We start from the raw sequence: 21,951 nt of genomic DNA, 5'->3' as shown, positions 1-21,951 counted from the left end.
ATTTCACAGGTAGTGCTTTACGAGCCTACCTGAAAGAATGCAGAGAGTGAAATCAAAATGCAACTGAAAGACACTGATGATGTGCCTAGCCAAGGCACTACCCTGTACTCAAAAGAGGAGCCCTAGCACGTGTGTTCAGCTGCAGAAGCAAACAGGTAACTGTTTACAGTCAGCACAAAAATTTCTCAGTAGAAAAGGAACCATTTCAAGGTGAAGATAGTACTTCCCTTACAAAGGAGAGCAGTTATGGAAAACTGTTGTGTTTTCAGAGCCTGCCCTGCTTAGGGGAATTGCAGTGGAAGTATGGGACTCCCGGCACCAAGGTACGTGGTGGTAGGCATGGCATGGCATCATCCAAATCTAGCACACTTCAGCTGCTTTCAATAATCTTAGACATTGTGAAAACTATTCAAAAATGTGTTTGAATTCAAATGTTAGGATAAAGAGAACACATACCAGAAACACACAGTTCTAAAATATACTGATTTCTAGAGCTGCAAGAACTGCTGAACTTCAGATATTTGAAATAGAACCCCTGCTACTGCAAAACTTTGGAGGTGGGGAGGAAGGCCGAGTTTCCTGGCTGACAGGGCAGCAGCAGTGGGCAGGGTGCAGTGAGGGCACAACCATCCCTAATGCTCAACAATAGAGCTCTGCACCAAGGGCATACATGTTTGTGAAAACTGAAATATAAAGACCGTGGGTTTATGCTTTGGTTTAGGTGGGAGTTTTGTTGGGTTTTTTTCCTTGTTAAACCTTCACAGCAGATACCTCCACACAGAAATGAAAGTACAATCCAGTGATGTAATTAATGTCTGTCTTGATTAAAAGTAGAACACTGTGCTCAGCTCACTAAGATTCATGCAATTATATCTAATTCAGGAGTATTCAGACAGCTGTTGGATTTTAAAGAAAATGTTCACTAATTGATGGATGAATTATTAATCCACATCATCCTGGAATTTACACAGACACACACATTTGCTCACAGCACTTCTCCTTCCAACACCAATTCACTTAACTTATGAGATGAAAAAGACTTTCCAACTTTATATGGGTAAAATATACAACAATAACAAACATAAAAATCCCAAACTAACTCATCATTTGAAAAATATTTGTTCAAGCTACTCATCCAGGTCTTAAGAATTACTTAAAGCAAGTCAAGGTGAATATGTTAGCTCTTTCTAACAAAACCAGATCTAACAATATCGTAATAATTCCATTATTCTTCAGTAGTCTAAAAAATATAGATGATATCTCAAATTGTTCCTTTTCCTTGGCCAGTAATGTTGAATTGCCAACCTCATCATCTAGGAAATAATTTTACTTTTAAAATTAAGTATTCACCTTTTTCTAGAACTACACTGAAAGCAGCTGGAACAGTTACACAACTGCATAATGAATTAAGGTCTTCAGCAATTTTGAGGATATCAGGATCTTAGGAAAATCAATTTCACTAATTGAAATATTAAAATCTTCCAAGAAATCTTTCAGATTGAAGAAAACACTACTTGTCAAAAAGTGTACTGTGCAAATACAGAAAGCTGGAGAAACTGTCACTGTTGTTCTGGCATGGTTTGTCAAAGGTGTCTTCTTCAATAGTTACTACACTACTTTAACACCAGCTACACTATAAAATACAGAAAACACTTCTGCTATTTATATAGTACTGTTTACTAAAGCCATTTTGCTACCTCTTCTTCTATAGCAGTCATTTACAGCCTCAGCCCAGATTTAACTCTGACCTTACTCTAAGTTGGAAGCATCTTACAGCTGCTACATTCAGTGCAAAAGGTTACAAATATCTTTGAAATGTTACAAAGCAAGAAAAGAAATTTGAAAAACGTTTGTGTCTGCCTTCATAGGATAAAGGAGCATAAAAGGGCAGAAAATAGTTTTAGCTTTTGTAGTTCATCCTTAAATTACAGCTGTTAAACATAATTGAGTCAGAGATGCACAGTCAAGTTTATTTTCAACAAATGCACAAGGCTGGATTGCCTAGATACATTCAGAAAAAGGGACTCTAACAATAGCTTTCAGCCATATTTAAATATCTGGGGGGGAGGGAGGGAGCGGCCGGGGCACATATTTGTGAGTGTATTTGTTTGTGGTGTGTACTGTTTTTTTTTAAACCAACAGCACTGGAGTTACCAGGTACCAGTACAGTCTCTTTTGAGAATTAGGAACTCCATGGAGTTTTCTATGTATTTTAGAAAGCAGGAAGGCATCCAGAACATCCTTTTTTTCAAGCCACACTTTGTACTAGCAGATGGAACTGCCCTTGAAGTTGCAGAAGTACTATCTTTTTTAGCTCTAGTACAGTGCCAAAGTTCAAGAATAATATGGAAATTTTGAGTGATGTGAAATTATAACCATATTTCTTATGGAATTTGTCTTCTGGTAGATTTTTTCTAACATAATTTCCTATCAAAACCATACACAATACAGTACTGAAACACAGTGCTGTAAAAGCAAGTAAGACTGTCTAACCTGAGTTTCGGTTCAATATTATATCCCACCAGTGGCCTTCTACACTCATCTCTTGCTGAGTAAAGTCTTTCCTGTGTTCTGCATATTTTACATCTCTGCAAACATCCCCTTTCTCCCTAAAATTAATTTCCCTTATGTTTTTCATACTGCAAAAGTATACCTATACACTTCAAAAAGGAACAGAAATCAGAAGTTATATTTTGAAACCACAGATTACACATTTTAAACTGTATAATAGAAAAAGAGGGGTTTTACTACACTAGAGGAACATTGATGATGTGAAGGGATTTCAGAATGTCTTGCAATCAGCAACTTAAAATACTACACATGGTATCACTTCAACACAGTTCATTGGTCCTATCAGGAAGTTTAGAGGAAGGGTTTTGTTTTCCTTTTAAAGTAGCCCTGCCCCAGAGTTCACCATAAATTTAGCCAAACTGAATGTAGTGAAGGAAAATACTGACAGCCCACTCTGATATTATTTCTGAAGACCGAGTCCTATAGTAAAGATAAAATAGCATTGTGTAACCTCTTTCTGTCCCTGATGTCAGAGATTTCACTCAGGTGTGTTGAGAACAAACAGGATTTTATTTTCAATGAAAATAATCCAAGTCTTTCTAGAGATAAGCAGGAAATACCCATAAGAGAGGAAGAACTGCCAAAGAAAAGCAATGTAGAGCAAGGAAGAATTTATAGTGAGAATTTTAACTCTCATTTAAGTCTCACTACTATTAGTGTCTTTCAAATCATTCTTACAAATGTAGATCAAGCAGTGTGAAGCAAATGTACCATGAAAAAAATCTACTTTGTACCTATGCTTTCAAAAATAATCAGAAGCAACAACCCCACAAAAGAACAAATTCACACAAGACTTCCCATCATTTTGTTTCCAAGCCTTCCTATTGGAATTGTACTTCCATGTGAAAATGAAAACCAAACACCTTATTTACCACCATACCACCATATAATATTAGTCTTACCTAAACCTGTGTGGGTAAGTTGTTCAAAGAGAGTCCAGCTGTGGTCATCAACATAGTGGTTCTTCAATATCAAGAGCTGACACACATCCCTGGCTGTTATATCACTTGGTACTTCCAAAGTTCTGCTAGTATCATCTTCACTATACACTTTGATTACCTGCAATAAATAAAAACTCTACCCATAAGTTTAATCTTTGCTTTGGTTACTCCATATGTGTTGCTTTCTCACCTTCATGACTGAGGCAAGAACCCACACACACAGAATGTAACAAGAAAGGCAGCCATTCCTCTCTAGTGCAATGGCTTAATTGAGAACAGAACATCCAAGCAAATTATATTCCATTTCTAAATTTGGCTACTGGACATCCCTTGCCACTGGACAGACTGGTGCATTAGCTTCAAAAAAAAACGTTAATGGAGAGATAAATAAATGTAATGAAACTGTTCATTCTTAAGTAAGCTGAAAAAGAAACCACAGAGCATAAACAGTGAAACTCAAGAACTCTATGACTGCAGAACTGTAGAAAGATTTGATAAAGGAGTTAGTTCAGAGAATGGCAATCGGACTTGAGATGCTAACAGTCCTGTAGACAGTTAAACCAGGAGACTTTACAGAGTGGCTTCAAATTCTGACAAGCAAGAACTGGAGTTCTTGCACACACATCCTCAACATAAAGGGTGTCCAAGATGCTTTTAATTGATAAAATATTCCTCTCAGTTTTTGAATTTATCCATATTCATGAGGATGCAAGACACAACTCTCCTGAAATTCATGCACAAAACCTAAATACCATTGTAAACCCCTCATTAAACGGAAAGATACAAGTTCTTACTGTAAAGACAAACAAGCCTGTTACTGTCAGTCATTCTTAACAGCTGCCTTACTGAATACATGCTCATTTCAAGCATCTGATAAACCACAAGCAATGCATTGTGCCCTAACTTGTCAAGGCAGCTCCTTCTCTGGTTAGTGCTGAAGTTGGTAGGAAAGTGAGCAAGTAACTCCAACTGTATCTCCTGCCACCTGCATCTCTCCCACCAACAGAAAAAATCCAAAAATAATTTTAAAAAATCAGGTCCTCTCACTCATGCTTTCCAAACAGCAGATCAAGGAAAAAGAACTCCATTTGTAAACTACACTGAGATTTTAAAGCACACCAATGGCCTTACTCCTCTCCAAAAACCTATTTTTCTCAGTGGAACTAAACAGATACAGCAGTTTGGTCCCAAACTTTGGCCCTGCACATTAAATGAGCATGAAGTCCATGATAATTTGCTTTAATACTGCATCTAATAAATGTAGACAGGTCAAGAGTTCCACACAATATTCAGCCACCCTTGCCACAACACCAATCTTCAGGATATGGCAAACATTAAATTCAGGCTCCTAAAGTGCTAGAAAATCTCTCCCTACTCACGAATCAACCACCTCAAGCTGAGTCTGTCAAGGGAATTAGGCAGACCTCAAAGAAAGAAGATCCAAGGTTTCCATGGGCCTAAGCTGCAGCCTAGTACTTCCATTTAATACAAAAGGCAAAAAGACCACATTGCTGGTGAATTTAATACTGCCAAAGCAGCCATGGGGAGTGGCTATGGTTGGTTTTGTAAGATGTCTATGCTTTGGCAGTGTTCCCACTGCTAAGCAAGAGAGACCAGCAGCAATGCAACCTGCTTGCAGCAGAGTCTGGTTCCACACACACAACCTAAAGTGTTGAAATTATGTTTGGCCATTCAGGATAAACCACCATGAATTATTTAAATTCCTGAAGTATTTACAATGATTCAAAGATGAAATCAAAAGATGTGTGTGGCAGGGTGCAGAGTGAATGGGTTGGAGGGCTGTAGGGGTGACTAGACAAAACAGTGTCCCATCACCTTAAAATAGGTCCTGCTGTGGGCAGCACTGAAGGTCAGAGACAGCTTCATTGGTCTCTCCAGCAGGTCTTTGTTAGGCTGAACCTAAAGGATTTTACAGACTGAAATGCCAGAAAGGAGAGAGACAGTAGAGAAGGGGAAAGCAAAGGAAAGAACTGAAGCAACTTTCCAAGTATTGATGATTGTTCTAAGTCCCTTCCAGCTGAAATATTCTATTCTGTTTCCCAATATTCTTGCAATAAAGCCAGGGTGGGAATCCATGTGAGCACGCTGGCTAGGGACTCTATGGCACAGAGCAGCAACTGCAGTTTTCCCCAGGCACTCATCAAGTTCAGCGATATGCTTGTTTTACAGCAAGAGCACGTACAGCCCATGCTGAGGCTCTTGACGGATATTTTAACAGAAATTCTTTTTAAAAGGGTTAAGAGTCGCAGTGCAGATGACTTCACTCTTATTGCCAAAGAAATAGAAAAAGAGTTTTTAAAATGCTGAAGACGGCAATGCAAGTCATGATAATGAGCTGCCTGTGGCCATTCACCCCGGGAAGCGGGAAGCCTTGGAGGTGGCCTTGGACTACTGGAGCTCAGCTAAAGCAAAACAAAACACAACAAAAAAACAAGGAGAAAAAAACCCAGTTTATATTCTCTGTGAGTATTCTCACTCAGCTTTCTCAGTGTAGAGAAACAAATCCTGCTCAAGTCTAGGATAACACATCACCCCAGCTCACAGCTGGGATGTGGTACCTTAAAAAACTCAAATGATGTGACATTTTTCTCTTCCTTGCAAGGGATTCAGATGCAACAGAAGACAACAGTCACCTAATAGACTCTTATCAACTTCTGTCACACATTTTGCTTAATGAATTGGTGTAAATCTCATCAGTTAGAGTGACCTTTGAGGGTTGTTTTAATTAGAAGTTGCTCAGTATGCACTTTGTGCTGTGTTTGAAGAAAAGTCTCTTGTAAGATTGCTGGGAATGTACTTATTCCAAGGGGAGTGGATCAGATGAAAGAAGATAAACTCAAAACCCCATTTTTCCTTGGAAATTTGTTGCAATACTTCTCTTCCCAGAAGTAGAGGATGCTCTAAGAATTAAAGCATGGCAGAGCTACGCTAAAGATGCAGCTATGCTGACCTCCTATAGAAATAAGTAAGCTTGAGTGATCACTTTAATTAGTGGTTCTCATTATGCATTTGGCTGGCCTGTCATCTCCACTTTCTTCCATTTTTTTTCCCCTCAAAAATTTGTCTGAGAAGTAGCACACAAGAAAAGAGTTGCTAATTGAGAACAAGCTCTCCTTTCAGTCTTCATTACCCTACACTCAAACTTTGTTTCAAAGCAAGCTGTTTTACTTCCCTTGACTATACCTATCAGTAGACAGAAAAAGTTGCCTCAGCAGCACTGAAATCTTCTTTCTGGTCTAGTTTATAAATACATGGCTTCAGTTCTTCCCAAGGGTAGAAAAAGAAACACCTCGATAGCTTCTATTTAAGTCACTGGAAGTAAGAAATAAGCAGCACCAAGATCTTCCAAAAAGAGGAAAACACCAAGCTCAGCATGACAAGCATTAATCATTTTCACTGCCTAGGGGAGCAGGCAAAGAGGTACAGCATTTCTACATGTTCTCTTTCAGTTTTTCACTGTACTGAAAATCCGCCAAGATCCCAGAATTATGTGCAGTGCATCTTTATTCCTCCAAAAATTATTTTTATAAGAACTGTTGCTTCAAAATAAATTATTGTTTATATTTCACTACTCAAATGAGTTCAGAACATAAAATAAATGTTGACAAATACAATCTAATATTTAACAAAGGAAAAGAAAAAGAAGACCATAGTTTTTCCAATAAAAAATAACCTAAAGAAGCAAAAAATCAGAAATTGTTTCAAAGGATAAGTAAAAGAGCACATAAGGTAAGCAGTGTGGGAGGAGGGAGGAGAAAGAGAAGCAAGGCTGGACTCCCCCAAGTCTTCTTCCACACTCAACCATCATCTCCACTACAATAATTAAATAATCTGTCCATAGTCTTTTAAGAGAGGGTGTCCAAGTCTGATTCTTCAGAATCTTCATGCCATCTGTTTCGGAAGTTCCAATCTGCAGAAACAGCACAAACATATGCCCTGCACTGAGGAATTTAAAATTTCAAATCAAAGTCCTAGCGTGTGAAAAAAGCCAGGTAGAACCACAGAAAAAGAACCACTAGCACACAGGTTCCATATTTAGGTGCCTACACCAATATGACATGACATTTGTGTCATTCTTAATGCTTCTGTATAGCCACTGACACAGTGGGTAGTCAGCACCTTTAAAAAAAAAATCAGGCTACTTTTATTTATAAAGATAAAAACACCTAACTTTAGCTTATGGTTTCTAAAATTATTCCCCCCTCCCCCCAAATAAAACACTGCACATTTTTGTACTTTCATTATCATTTCAGTCACATTTTTGTTAAATGCAGAGTTATTGTATGCAAAATCAGGTCTTAAAAAGTCATACGCTCCAGGGTGTCACACTTCTGAAATGTTGCCTGATACTCTGCTAACCCCTCCCTTTAGTGTCACCAATCAGGCTATTTGCCTGCAGCATTTGTTCTCCATCTCCCAATCCTGCTGCCTGCTAGACAAAGTTTTTTGCTTATTAATATTGGCAAAGGGTAGGGGAATTTGGAATATATTTTTCCTACAATGGAAGTGCTTGGATTTTCTAGCATTTTGAACTTGTTTACAACTTCTAGCAATAATCTGTCTCGGTTTTAGTGAAAAGCAGCAAAATTCTGCATTCATAAAAATATTTAAGATGCTAACTCATTACTTTTGTTAGAAACAAATAGTATGTTAGTAAAGTTTACTGTTTTCTTTATCAGCTGTGAATGCAAGATTTTCCCTTTAAATATCCCAGTCTGCAGTTAAACTCTCAGCTTCCAGTATTTCCTCCAAAGGGAAGATTTCCAGGCCAAAAGGATTCACACAGTTTGCAGAAATCTAAATCTGTCATTAAAACAAGGTGCATACAATGTTTAACTGCAGACGTCTTGACTTCTCATTTGGAACACGGTATAGCTTCAAGAGGCAGAAGGAACACTGCTCCTATATTCTGTCTTGCAACAAAACCAAGTGCAAGAGAAGGAAGAGCAAAGTCTAGGAAAATTGCCTACCTTTCCTTCCACAACCTAGAAAAATCTCATACTTTTTCCATAATCTAACCTTTTTTAAAATGTCATTTCAAAGAGCAAAAATATTGTTAATTTCCAGCCTTTATTCCAATCAAAGACCATGGACAAGGTCAGATTCCCTAGCAATTAATAAATTTGTTACTCCAAAACACAAAGAATTTTTTTAAACCAAAATATTATTTTAGAAGGTATTAAAAAACTTGTTAAATTTCACGTTAACTGTATGCATGTATTATCAATTAAAACCATTTCTACTTATTTTCTGTAATAATCTTCTGTGGCACTATATTTACTATGGCACTATTACACAGCCCACAGAGTCACTCCCTTCCCTCAGACTCCTGGTACAAGCTCCATGCCCTGCCTAACCCAACCATCCATGACAATCCCATGAATGAAAAAATCATACCAAAAATAGAAACTGAACAGCAATGCAAAGAAGTAACAAAAATTACTTTATATTACCTATGGTAAGAAAGGTCCAATTCTTACTTTTAAAGGACATACTTGCCACCTCACTTTGGGCAAGTCAGCATTAGTCCCTCAGTTTCGTTTTTGCAAAATGGGGTGGGGGAACTGAAATCTGTTCCTGTACAGCAAGGTAACAGATTGAACTCGTTAAGATTTGTAAAGCACTTATACCTCCTCACATAACTACTGCTTTAGATGTGTAAATATGTTGCGTTATAAAAAGGGAGGTTAAATTATGCAGATCTCCAAATTGTAATAGGCTATGTGTAAAAATATACCAGCAAAGTTCTTTCAAACAAAGGTTATGACAATCACATCGTGATACTGGAGAAAATGGCAGAATGAGGACAATACTGACATGCAATCACGGCAAAGACAATGTCAGTAAAACTGAAGAGAAACAGAGTTTGAAAGACACAACAGGGAAGTTAAAATACAAATATCATTATTTAAGCCTGAATTTGATACATTCAATTTTACAATATTGGTCAACAGAAACAAAATATAGCTATAAATAGTAATAAAATAGTTATAGAAGATTTCATTTCCCTGTATAAAATTGAACAAAAAGGCAAAGTCTAGAGAAAGTCACTGTCACATTTTGGAAAATTAACTCCTAGTACAACTACTTTTAGAGCAGAAAGTGAGATTATTGTAAACTATATGAAAATTAGATGACACTTGGTCCAAAAAATTACGATAACTGAAGAATTAAATAACAACAGCAAAATTGTGAAGTTCAGCATCCTGTAAGTAGAAATAGCAGTAATAAATAGATTAAAAGGGAAAGATTTATCCCCATTAACAGTCATTATCACAAAGGACCAAATAAGGAGTGAGAAATACAAAGGGATCTATAGAGGTAAAACCCACAATAAACTCCTTAAAAAGAATGCACATTATTTATAAGGAAAGTTAGGTGTGGATCAAACAATTTATTTAAATAGAGAGTCTCAAGTTAATCTACCTTACCAAAATTTTTTTCAGACTATGGGGACTCCAAACAAAAGCAGTGTAAGAGATATTTCAAATACAGCTGTTAAGATGTGTCTAAATAACTAGGAAGTTGTGAGGAAATTTAAATATTGTCAGCACAAATTTAAAATAATACACTTCCATGGAACAGTAGAAATGAAAGAAAATTAGCAGACTTGTCAAATGATTAAGCTGTCAAAGGAGCACTTATACAAGATAAACACACCATGAGCAGCTAAATCATTTATTTGCATTAATTATTCACAACGGATAAGGAAGAATAGGTTCCCAGATCTAGTCTTTCTAGGTGAAATAAAATTATCAGTTTAAATAGAGGGAACACTGGAAATCAAAAAAAGCAAATAGTTAAATAGTTAACAGGAGGTTATACAGTCTAACATTTAAAGAAACTTAAATTGCAAACATCAGCCTATCCTAGCACCAGTAGAAACAGAGGCTTAGGCTCCATCTATCACTTCACGTGATGTGCACTGAGTATTAACTTCTGCTCAGATCTGAAAAAGTGGAAAAGCCCAAGGGCTATTTCAGCAGATTAACTTTGGGATATCGCTTTGTAAATCTGTGAGCCGCCAGTGCCTGTCAACAGGCAGGTAAGAAAGAATCCACTAACATCACCTGAATCTGTCTCTTCCTAGAAGAAAATCTACTCTTAAATTTATGAAAACTTTTCTCCATCTTGTTCATAGCAGTTCCTAGAGTAATTTAGAGTAATCACCATAATTCTGAAAAATCTCAGTGGGGTAGTGCAGTTTACACTGATTGGTATCAATAACTTTTCCCAAGACCTTCAAAAGAAGAGCTATAATGAAAATTAAACAGTTATGAAGAAAGATACTTCAAAATAAAGATGAACTTGGAATGCACATTTCATTTTTAGAATAGCTGTCTATAGCCAAGTAATTTCAGACTCTTACTCATATTAACCCTTAAATCAGAGTGGAAGACATTTTTTTATCATGTCTTACTAGCCATGATAAAAGTAAGTCATAGTTATTTTTCATTACATTATTAATGCTAACTTTATACATTAACACCTGACACAAGGCTATTTGCAAAACTTCTTGGCGCTGGGAAAGGCAAATGATTCCCTATTCCTGTCTTCTTAAGAGTACCAGTTAAAGAGAGCTAATCCAACATAGGTCCCTTCTCCATTCCAGTGCACAGTATGCATGACTTTTCAATTAATCTAAACCCAATATATGGATGAACAGGAAGGCAAGAGAGTTTTACACCTTCCTCGCCACTAAAAATAATTAATGGTGAAATTTCCGGGAAACTTGGGTAAAATTCTTTATACAAGGGAAAGGAATTTCAAACTCATTTGAGACCATAACGTAATCCAGCCACTGAGTAAGTGTACACAAGCTATTGTCCCTCAAGCCAAGCATCACCACTTCTTAGTGTTAGAATCACAACACTCTTTCATATAGTTCAGCTTATACAGTCCACCCAATACAGCTCAGTTGTTTAGGCTAAACGTACATGCTTTATGACCCATTATCTTCCCTCAGAGCTACCTTATTATTTATCATTAAATCCACAGAAGATTGCGAAAATAACTAGCAAGGTACAAAAATTGTCTTGGTCATGCCTAAGGGTTTCATATTTTGCCCCCAAAGCAAGCCCTTTCTGATAAAAGTTAAAAAAACTTATTGTTTGACTTAAAGAGATTAATATTCAGACCAAACTTGATTATTCAGGTTAATAAAAGTGTATGTTCACATGAACTTTTCTTCATGAAAAGTTAATTTAGTGGAGGCGATCAGCTTATTAGCCTTATTAGTAAAATTACGGTATTGCTATCTTCAGTCCTTTGTTTCCACACTGCCTGCTAAGTCTTAACTTTAAAGAGCTTTTATATATTTAATAGAAATACACAGGTTTACATTTTACTATATACAATAGGAATATTTAGAATGCACTTACCATAGACAGAGAAAAATATCCAGTTAGGCTAACTGGACTTAAAAAGAGGGATGGAACAATCATAGTGTGGATTCAAAAAATCTGACTTAAGAAGGCACTTCAGTATTTCTTTTTTTTAAAAAAAAAAAGTTTGTCAAATAGAAAACAACAGAAAATGAGAAAAGTTAACAGTGCAACAGTATTTTTATCCCCCAACCTAGAAATATGGCAGAAATTATCCACACACTTCTCTATTTTCCAAAGAACTCATGTCTGAAGATAGAGGGAGAAAAAAAAATTTAAATACAAAGCCACTAAAATACACTTCTGGTTTTTGTTTTCTGTGTACAACCAAGATGAGGGCAAAATGTTATCAGCCTCATGTTTGAATGGCTTGTCCCTATTTATGTCAAAGCACTAACATTATTTAAATGAGGCTTTCTGTATTTAATAGTGCAGTTTGTCCAACATATCCTTTGGTTGTCAGAGATAAATAGAATGCTGTGTTCCAGCACAAGAGAAAGCAAATCTGTTACTGCCGCGTTCTGGCTGCAGTCTATGTTTCTGAAGAGATACCAGCTATAAAAAGAAGTACCTATTGTTTCTACCAGGTTTTTCACACCATGTTGCTGGTTTCTCAGTAGAGCAGATCTCTTGCAAAGCTGAGAAAGACCAAGTCTCTGAATAACACTGTTAAGAGACCAATTAGCTTCCTATTTCCTTTGCAGCAGTCCTGAAATAGATTTTTTAAATAAGAAAAAAAGGAGAACAGATTTTTTCTTAAAACTCTATTTCACTTTGGCCATTTTAAAGAGAAGTTTTGGCTTGAACTGTAACACAGCTTCAAAGAGAAAAATGCTTTTGTCATCAACTGTATCAACTGTGTACTCCCATGCAGGTCACTAGAGAGAAAATAGCGCAGACTCTAAGACTAAGAGAAGTTTAGATTTTTAGCTAAAGAAGATACGGTTTGGAAATTTTCTCTGTATTTCTGGAGTGGTACAAGGAATGTCCAGAGCCAACATGGTAAAGGCCATGTAGGGCAACCCACTGTAATAGATGGTTGTTTTACAATGCTGAAATACTTTGCCACTTGGTATAAGACAAAAAAACTTGCTTTGCTGGGTCAGACTACAACATCCTTCCAGTCCAGTTCTGTCATCTCTGGGTATCTGTTTCTAGTCATCAGTGGAATATAAGAGCAAGGTTTAACTGTTGTAGGATAGCTAATCTGACAGAACATTTTATTTTTCAGTGCTTCTGAATCTTTTTTTTCATTCACACAGCACTGTTGCCTCTCGCCAAAGCATAAAATCCAAATAAAGAATAAATCCTGCAGTAAAGCTAGTAAGTCTACTCAAACCATGTACAACCTTCAACTATATACTGTTGTGTTATTACAGATTTGTCTGCATATTTTGCAGACAAATCCAAACCCCTAAAGGAACAGAAAAAGAGATGAGGGGCATCTGGGCATGGAAATCAGGCCCTGTAACTGTTGGGAAAAATGTAACAGTCACCAAATGCAACAGACTAAAATGAGTGAATGAAGTGAAATAGGAAGATAGTAAGTGAGTGACGTAGTAAAAAGGGGGTAATAATTTCAGAAATTTAGTCTGTTTTGATAATGTTTACCTCTAATCATTTGTTCTAAAATGAAAATGAGATATGTAGACTGAGCAGTCTTCAGTCTTACAAGAAAACTGAGAAGCCAGAAGCACATTTCCCATCTCTACGCAAGTTGTGATACCCTACATTCAGAGGTCTGCTGGGTTGTCTGGCTGCTGCTTCGCTTGCCCACACACAAGCCATGTTCATATTACCATAAATGCATGCATTTTATTTCTGTTATGATCATCCTACAAGTCTTGTCAAACAGGATACCCAAAAAAACGGTGACAGACACCAATCCAACAAGTTACAGTCAACAGGACCAAAAGAAAAATGACAACATTGAGAGCTTGCATATGCAGCTGATGGTTATGATGAGTTATTGAAGTCTGGCTGTCAGGCTAATACAAGACAAGCCGAGGGCTCCAATTGCTATTCAGTCTAGATATCATTTAATTGCTAACCTCTTGGAGAAGGGAATTAACTAGTTCAGAAAAGAAGTCTCGGTGATCTAAGAAAAAAGCACAACACTATGTTAGGGCAAAGGTTGTCAGTAGAAGTGATACAATAGGCAACAAGAGTGATGAAAAGATTGTGAAGAAATCAGAATGCAATAAAGAATAGTGGGGGGAAAAAATAGGATACTAGTAGAAAATAAAGGAAAAGTATTATGGGTGTCAACTGAACACCTCCTCCCAGATCTCAGTCCTTCATATGAATTTTAGTGGTGCCAAACAAAAAAGGTATCAGCAAAAACACAAATTGCAAGAAGTTGCAACTGCAGGGATGTGCAAAGCATGGTAAAGAAAGGAACCAAAGATGTCTCTCCAAGTTAACATTTTTGATGCCCAAGCATGAGTTTTGGTGAAGATATTGATCAGCAGTCCAAGACAGCCATTTGGATCTGCCAGAAAAAGGAGATGAAATACGAGAACTATGATGAAATATGAGATACATGCCAAGAGCCTATCAACTCTGGGTCAAGAAGGTGAAATGTGTGTTCTTGGAAAGTGTAACTTGAAGTTTGACTCACCTTGCTTTGTACTGTTCCCAAGGCACCCATTATAAACTGTACTGCGGCAGAGTAAATTTGTTTTTATAGAACTACTTTAAACTGTGAAAAACTGGTTGCCTTGAAATAATGTAAACATAAATAAAGGGTTGAAAGCAACAGAATAAGAACAACATCAAAACAGAAATTTTTGGAAGTCACTACTAGTGTGAGAGACTTAGATGGACTGGAACTGGGCTAAAATTTCCAGTGTTACCACAGAATTATATTGGTTCAGGTGTTTTGATCTGTGGTGGGTTGACACTGTCTAGACACCTGGTGGCCACCAAAGCTACTCTATCACTTCCCTCCTCAGCTGGACACAGGAGAGAAAATACAATGAAAAGCTTGTGGGTTGAGAAAAAGACAAGGAGAGATGGCACACTAATTACTATCACAGGCAAAACAAACTCGACTTGGGGAAACCAGTTTTATTATCAATCCAACCACAGAAAGGCAATGACAAATAAAACTAAATCTTAAAACACCTTTCCCCACCCCTCCCTTCTCCCAGACTTCAACTTCACTCCCAATTTTCTCTACCTCCTCCCTGCCACTGGTGAAGTGGAACAGGGAACACAGGTTGCAGTCAATACATCACACGTTGTCTCTGCTGGTCCTGCATCCTCGGGGAAGACTCCTCACACTCTGCACTTCTTGCAGCGTGGGTTCTTCTCACAGGTCCACAGGTCCTGCCAGAGCACGTGCACTGTGGGCTTTCCACAGGTGTCACAGCCTTCCTTGGGCATCCACCTGCTCTGGCACGGGGGTCTCCAAGGGTCTGCAGGTGGATCTCTGCACCGCCATGGTCCCAACACGGGGACAGCTGCTTCACCGTGGTTGGCACGATGGGCTGTGGGGGAATCTCTGCTCCAGTGCCTGGAGCACCTCCTCTCTCTCCTCCACTGACCATGGTGTCTGCAGGGCTGTTCCTCTCACATGTTCTCTCTCTCTTCTTCTGCTGCAGTTGCACAGCAAACCTTTTTCCCCTTCTTAAATAAGTTATCCCAGAGGCACTGTTGATGAGGGGCTCAGCCTTGGGAAATGAAGGTCTGCCTTGGAGCCAGCTGGCATTGGCTCTATTGGACATAGAGGAAACTTTCTAGAAGCTTCTCACAGAAGCCACCTGTGTAGAGCCCCCCTCCCCCTGCTACCAAAACCGTGCCACGCAAACCAAATACATGATCAAACAGTCATAACTTCTTTAGGCCATTAAGGTAGCTGTTGTTTTGTTGGGTTGATCTTGCCTCTGTTCCTGACCAACAGGCAGAAAAAAAAGGAGTGGGAAAGAATGGGGCATGGGCAGTACCTATAGCAACTGCATGAAAATGAGGAAGATAGCACGTTTAAATATGAATAATTCCTTGGTTCAATGTGGTGAGTTTTCTTTGCATTCACTGATGTAGCTTCAGTTTATCAGAAGTACAGAAAATTTTCTAATTTTTCAGGTACTTGCTTATGTATTATAGCATGTTGAAAGTAACACGTAACACACATATAAATAAGGGAAATTTGATCTTTTGCATAAGACTCACACCAACACCTTGTGTGCTGTTTGTTGAGTTTCTCCCTTCACATACAGCAATGCAGCAAAATCAGTATGAGGTTTACTTTAGCAGAAATAGCTATTCAGCAATAGCTCTTGATATACTTCAAGGCTAGATAACACAGTCTGAAGGTCAAGTTCTGACTTCTTGAAGCCTAATTTATTCAAGAGGAGACTAAAGTACTAGAGCTAGAAAATGGCCAAGCACTTTCTTCAATTGATGAAAAAGCTGGGTTTTTTTCCAAAGGATTTCTGCCCACAGAAGAGGATTATGAGCAGAGTAGGGCACTAAACACTGCCAATTTCCTTGGTTACTATATGAAGAATGTTAGATGTTCAAAGAAAGCAAGAAGAAACTGAAAAACATATCAAAGATCTGTTCAAGAACTGAAGACAGAGAAGAGACAAAGTGCAACGTTAATTGTACCACTAAACCTTGCCAAACTATACAAAGGACAAGTAATGGCCAAGTGTATTAAACCACTGAGATTTTAAAAGACTTTTTAAAAAGCTCTGTGCACTTACTACTCACCCTGTCATACACACATACATCTCTATCTACCCTTCATGGCAACTATGCAGCATAGTGCTGTACATTTGAAATTTCAAGATCATTGATGATTTTTTGTACAAAATACTCTGAAAAATTTGATTGCTTGAAGAGACTGGAATGTCAAAGGATAGGAAAAAAACCTCCCTTTCCCTACCTGCACCTGAACCACAGGATCTGCTAAAATTAGTCCCATTTTGATTTCATTTATGCATGTGAGATCATTTTTATACACAATAAAAACGGTAGGAAGCTTTACTAGTTTCATGGTAGTCAAAGCAGGAACTATGACTGGCCAACCAATATGTGATGGCTATACCAGAATCCACTTTTAGATGCCTGCTTGAGTATAAGGAGTACATACTCAGTGCAAAAACTGGTCTAAAACTCTTTTTAAGAATAGTATCAGATCTAGATTTATTTGGCCTACATCATAAGGAAGGGGATGAGTGCTGCAATACCTTCCCTTGAGAAGGCCCTGTCAGTAGTTTTCTCCTAAACAGTCCCTGGACCTAACCAGAGTTCTTCCACAATGACAGAAAATGCTGGTCTGCCACCCTCCTTCTTCCCTCTCATCCATAATTGAATCATTAGCCTCTCCTCATCCTCTGTCACAAGTAGGTAACTTAATTTAATATCTGCAAGTACTGTATGACAGAAGACTGAATTTTAGGCAGTTTATCAATCCTTTCAGAGCTAACATGCTCCCTCAAACAAGTATCTCAGGTAGATGCTTACAAAGCTAGTTTCACAGAGTTTAATGTTTTAGGAGACAGCAGGAATTCCTGATCTCCCCAAACAAACTGCAGCTATCTTAGCACACATTAGATACACAAAGGTGGCAAGACCCTTCTGTAAGCCTACATCCTGGCTGGGCCTTCTAGCAATCTTAAACATAAACTTCTTTCAAAAAACACACTACCATTCTTCTGAATGCAGTTTGGGTCTCTTCCCACTCCCATATATATTCCTCCTTCTCAAATTGCCTCAACTCTTTTTTCTGGCTCAAACCCTTTATTCAATTTGTATCAAACTCTGAAGATACAGAAGTAGCCTATCGTGATGCTCTATCCTAGTAATTTATATCTAAGACATAATTCTACACTGAATTTCCAGTCGCACCCATCCTAATAATTTACCTGTAATTTTCCCCATTGCCTTCTCTCAGATCCCTCAATAATTCATTAAAGAAAATATTCCATTTTGAATAAAGACTTTAAATTCAAATATTTCACCTCAACCATGACAGTTTTTCTGACCACTGTTCCTTAAGCCTTTAAAGCTCACTCAAGTCCATCTCCCACTCTCTCCATCTCTAAGAAACCTCTCAGCTGTCTTCAAAACTTTGCAGGATGCTGCCCTTTTATTACTGTATTATAGAAATATTTTATTACTGTATTAAAGAATCAAAGAATCCTAGAAAGGCTTGGGTTGGAAGGGACCTTAAAGATAATTTAGTTCCAATCCCTCTGCCATGGGCAGGGACACCTTCCACTAGACCAGATTGCTCAAAGCTCCATCCAACCTGATCTTGGATTATATTATTTATTATTGTATTTCTTTTATTTTTATTATTGTACTTCTTTTATTTCTATTATTGTACAAAAGAAAAAAAAGGGCACTGGTGTTGCTTTTGCATTTTTAAATTACTATTTTTCAAAATGTCCTTATGAAGTGATGTCTCATACATGAATGCTTGGTCTGCATCCAGTAATTTTATAAAAGGTATCCATTTAATGACACCATTATCATGTCACTTAAAGTGCCTTATGTAAAATTCCTGGATTAGCACATTGGCCTTTCATCTCAGGGATCCAAACACAAAACTGAAAAATTACTTTCATGCTCTTATCCTTGCAGACAGACATTATTAATTCTCAGTACAATTTGGCTTAAGTGACCATTTTTCCTTGGGGGAGGGATAAGTGTTTATTAAAGCAGCATGTGATTTTGGGTCAGAAAAATAGATGGAATAAAGATGCAAGAGAATCTTGAAATTTGCATACTTACACCAGTCCTAGATTTGAGCAATCTAAAATCACATCTTCATTTTCTGATCAATATTTCTTCCACTTAAAAGACACAATAAAATCTCTCCAAAAATTGCTGGAAATTATTCAGCTGTAATACATATTGACTGTGTACACAATGCTTTTTATCAGCATCTGACCTAGTGTGCTATGAAGTTCTCAGCTGTTGTGGAAAAATACTACAGTTCTCTGTTTATACACCTTGTATACAACATCAGGTGCCTAAATCTTCTACTTACCATGTAACAAATCTAATAGACTTGTGAGTGTTTATATTGAAGAAATGGTTGGTCTTTGACTGTAAAACAATGTCTTGAATGCATTAGGACCTTTCAAATCTAATTTTTCTTAAGTACTTTTAGAGGAGTATGATGTTATTCATACAAAAGATAAAAATATTTACTCTGTTTGGATTCACTATATGTCTGGTCTATCCATACCATAAATCTGGTTGTGATAGCACTCAATATACATAATTCCCCATGCTCATTAAGCATGTAATTTTCCCATCTGTGTTACAAGACCCCTTGGAATCTAAACAAGGTCTGGTAGCTTTAGTTAAAAATATATTACTTAAGAATAAAATGCATCGACTCTGGTAAGTATTGACAAAGTATATTAGACATTTTGAATGAAAATGAGAAAACCTAAGTGTTCAAGAAGTTGGTAGAACAGTCAGATTAGCACATTGACAATGCAAAATTTTACCTTTTGTGAGATGGAAAAAGAAAGACTTGTAATTTTTGCAGTACCGTAATTAAACTAGACTTCTTACACAATTGCCTATTCCATGAATTTAAGAAATAATTATTTGGAATGATTGATACTCTAAAACAATACTTCATGAGCTAATGTTTAAGTTTCTCTTGACTATGTAGTGTTAATATAACAATTCTAGATTTCCAGGTCCTTCTACAACAAAAATTAGAAATTGCACTACTTTAAATCAAAGATTCTAATGTCCATAAGAAACAAGAACAAACTTACACATGCATATATGTCAGCCCTTACCAACATGGCTCTTTCTTGCCTACCTTTCTACCTTCTCTTCCTCCAATATTCTAGTTCTAGAAATAAAGGTATTGCTACACAAATAACAAAGCCCCTTCTGAACAGGGAAAAAAGATACTTTCAGAAGGAAATTCTATGTGCACAGATAAAACCATCACAAGCCTTAACAAACCTATTAAATTTGGCACACAGTGAGACCTCAGTGAGGACACATGCCTTCAAGAATTTTTTGGAAGAGTGTGTAACCCAATAGCTACCTACCTAAAGCAACACCCTATGCTGCTTCCTCCTACTGCTTCCATTAATTTTATTTTGGGCTTACAAAGCACATAGATAAAGAGAAGTAAAGCCAGTAACTGTTGGCAGCTAATTTGATAGCAGCATGAAAAAAAAAGAGAGAGAATGTGCAGAAAATTATCTTACTGTGAATTTGTCAAAAGAGAAAAACTCTTGTATTTTCTCAGAGAATAATTCTTATCTTTCGACATCAAAAAAAGAAGTATCAATCCATTGAAATATACACTACAGATAAAAATGAGTTTTCTAGCCTTCTGAATGCTAGATTGAGCAAAGTTACACCTCTCCCCTCCCACACAGCACCAAGTACTGCTGTGTGCATACCAGAGGAGTCTAACACAACTACATGCTGCAAGAACAAAGACCTTCCTCTTCTAATATACAATAACAAAACCCAGACAAAAATAAAATAACTATGACAACTGAAAATCTGAGATCTGTGTTAGGGGGATGAAGAGAGGACTGGCAGGTAACCACAATATTGAGAGGATGAGATCTGAGAAATTAAACCACAATTTTTAAAGGAGTTTTTATGAGACATGCAACAGCAACATTGCAAATTGTTATATAACACTGTGTAAGAGCACACCTTGCACGTATCTAAAAGTTACTATACCAGAAAAGTAGTATATTATCATGCTATTAAGACAGCAGTATAATCTAATCTGTACCAATCAATCCCAATAAAACTGTATGTTCACTGGCTCCTGCTCCAGCTCAAACAATGAAATAATATAAATGAATACTATATATCCCAAATCAATGGAAGTTCTGTGTTTATATACTATTTTAGACCCACTGGACTTATGCCATAAATATATGCTGCATTCCACGTCAACTGCCCATGAGAACCATTTAATACTGTAGTAATATTTCAGTGAACTTTCATTTTTCACAATGCTGCTACATTAAAAGCCACTGAGTAACAGAAGAGTCCATTAACAATGAGTCAAGCACATTATGCAGCAATGAAGTTTTGAAAAATATCTACACATTTACAAAATAAATCGAACTAATTAATAACTTACAGCTTGTTTGAAATAACTTCTCATAAGTTAATATATCTAGCTCAGCAGAGAGTCATATTTCTGTACTTCATTTCCGTGTGTATTTTTAACTTCACAGATACCCCCAACGCATTGAGTTACACTAGGCAATCCTAGTGCATACAGATGTAATCATTTTGCATTGCTTACACGTTTTATTGAGATAACAAAAACAAGGCAAGCTACAGTGGCCATGGAAAAACATTGTACAGTGTCACCCGGGTTCCCAAAATACATGATGGGCCATCCACTATTAAGGCATTAGCCAGAAAAGGTGAGGAAAAGTATGTCATGTTTAAGGCTGATGCAAAACCTGTGGAAGAAGACTCCAGCAATCATCTGTTAGGAACAGTATCGTAGCCTTCAACAGAGGCATACTTAATGCAATCATGACACTTTAAAAACTACATTAATCTGTAAGAAAAATAATTTCCTGCACAAAGTACAAAATTACAGTAGCAGATAAAAGAGCACTGGTAAAAAAAATTCAATTATGGACATATATATATTTGTAAGCAAACATATTTCACATAATGAAATAAAAAAATCTACATTTATCAGAAAAGAAACATTATTATTACACTAGAGAAATTTTTCAAGAAGTGAAAAAATAAATATAGCCATGTTTAAACATTGTTATCAACCCTTACTAATGTCAGCATTAAAAGACTGATTTAAATGCCATACCCTTTTCTGCAGAGTTATTGGCATAACTGCAGGCAATGTTACTCTTCTGGAAGACAAACTCATGTCTGCTTTTCACAGAACTCACCAACCTTCATCCAGGTGATAATACGAAGCAGAACAAAGTAGTTAGCAATATTTCTTGAAACCTAATTCCTCATAACCTAAATATTGGACGGTCAGCACAAAGAAAAGACTAAGGCTCTAGCAATGTCATTCCATTTATGTGAAT

General features: G+C 37.1%; 1 protein-coding gene across 1 annotated transcript in view; it reads right to left on the bottom strand.

The window, feature by feature from the left end:
* Positions 1-21,951, bottom strand: part of GRB14 (growth factor receptor bound protein 14) — a 60,179-nt gene that overhangs the window by 22,118 nt on the left and 16,110 nt on the right. Inside the window, 1 exon segment of the mRNA XM_069020796.1 lies at positions 3,474-3,630. Within this exon segment, the coding sequence (XP_068876897.1) occupies positions 3,474-3,630 (157 nt within the window).

Source organism: Aphelocoma coerulescens, chromosome 7 (assembly GCF_041296385.1).
Source record: "Aphelocoma coerulescens isolate FSJ_1873_10779 chromosome 7, UR_Acoe_1.0, whole genome shotgun sequence".
Taxonomy (NCBI): Eukaryota; Metazoa; Chordata; class Aves; order Passeriformes; family Corvidae; genus Aphelocoma; species Aphelocoma coerulescens.
This window is presented reverse-complemented; position numbering and strand designations above follow the sequence as displayed.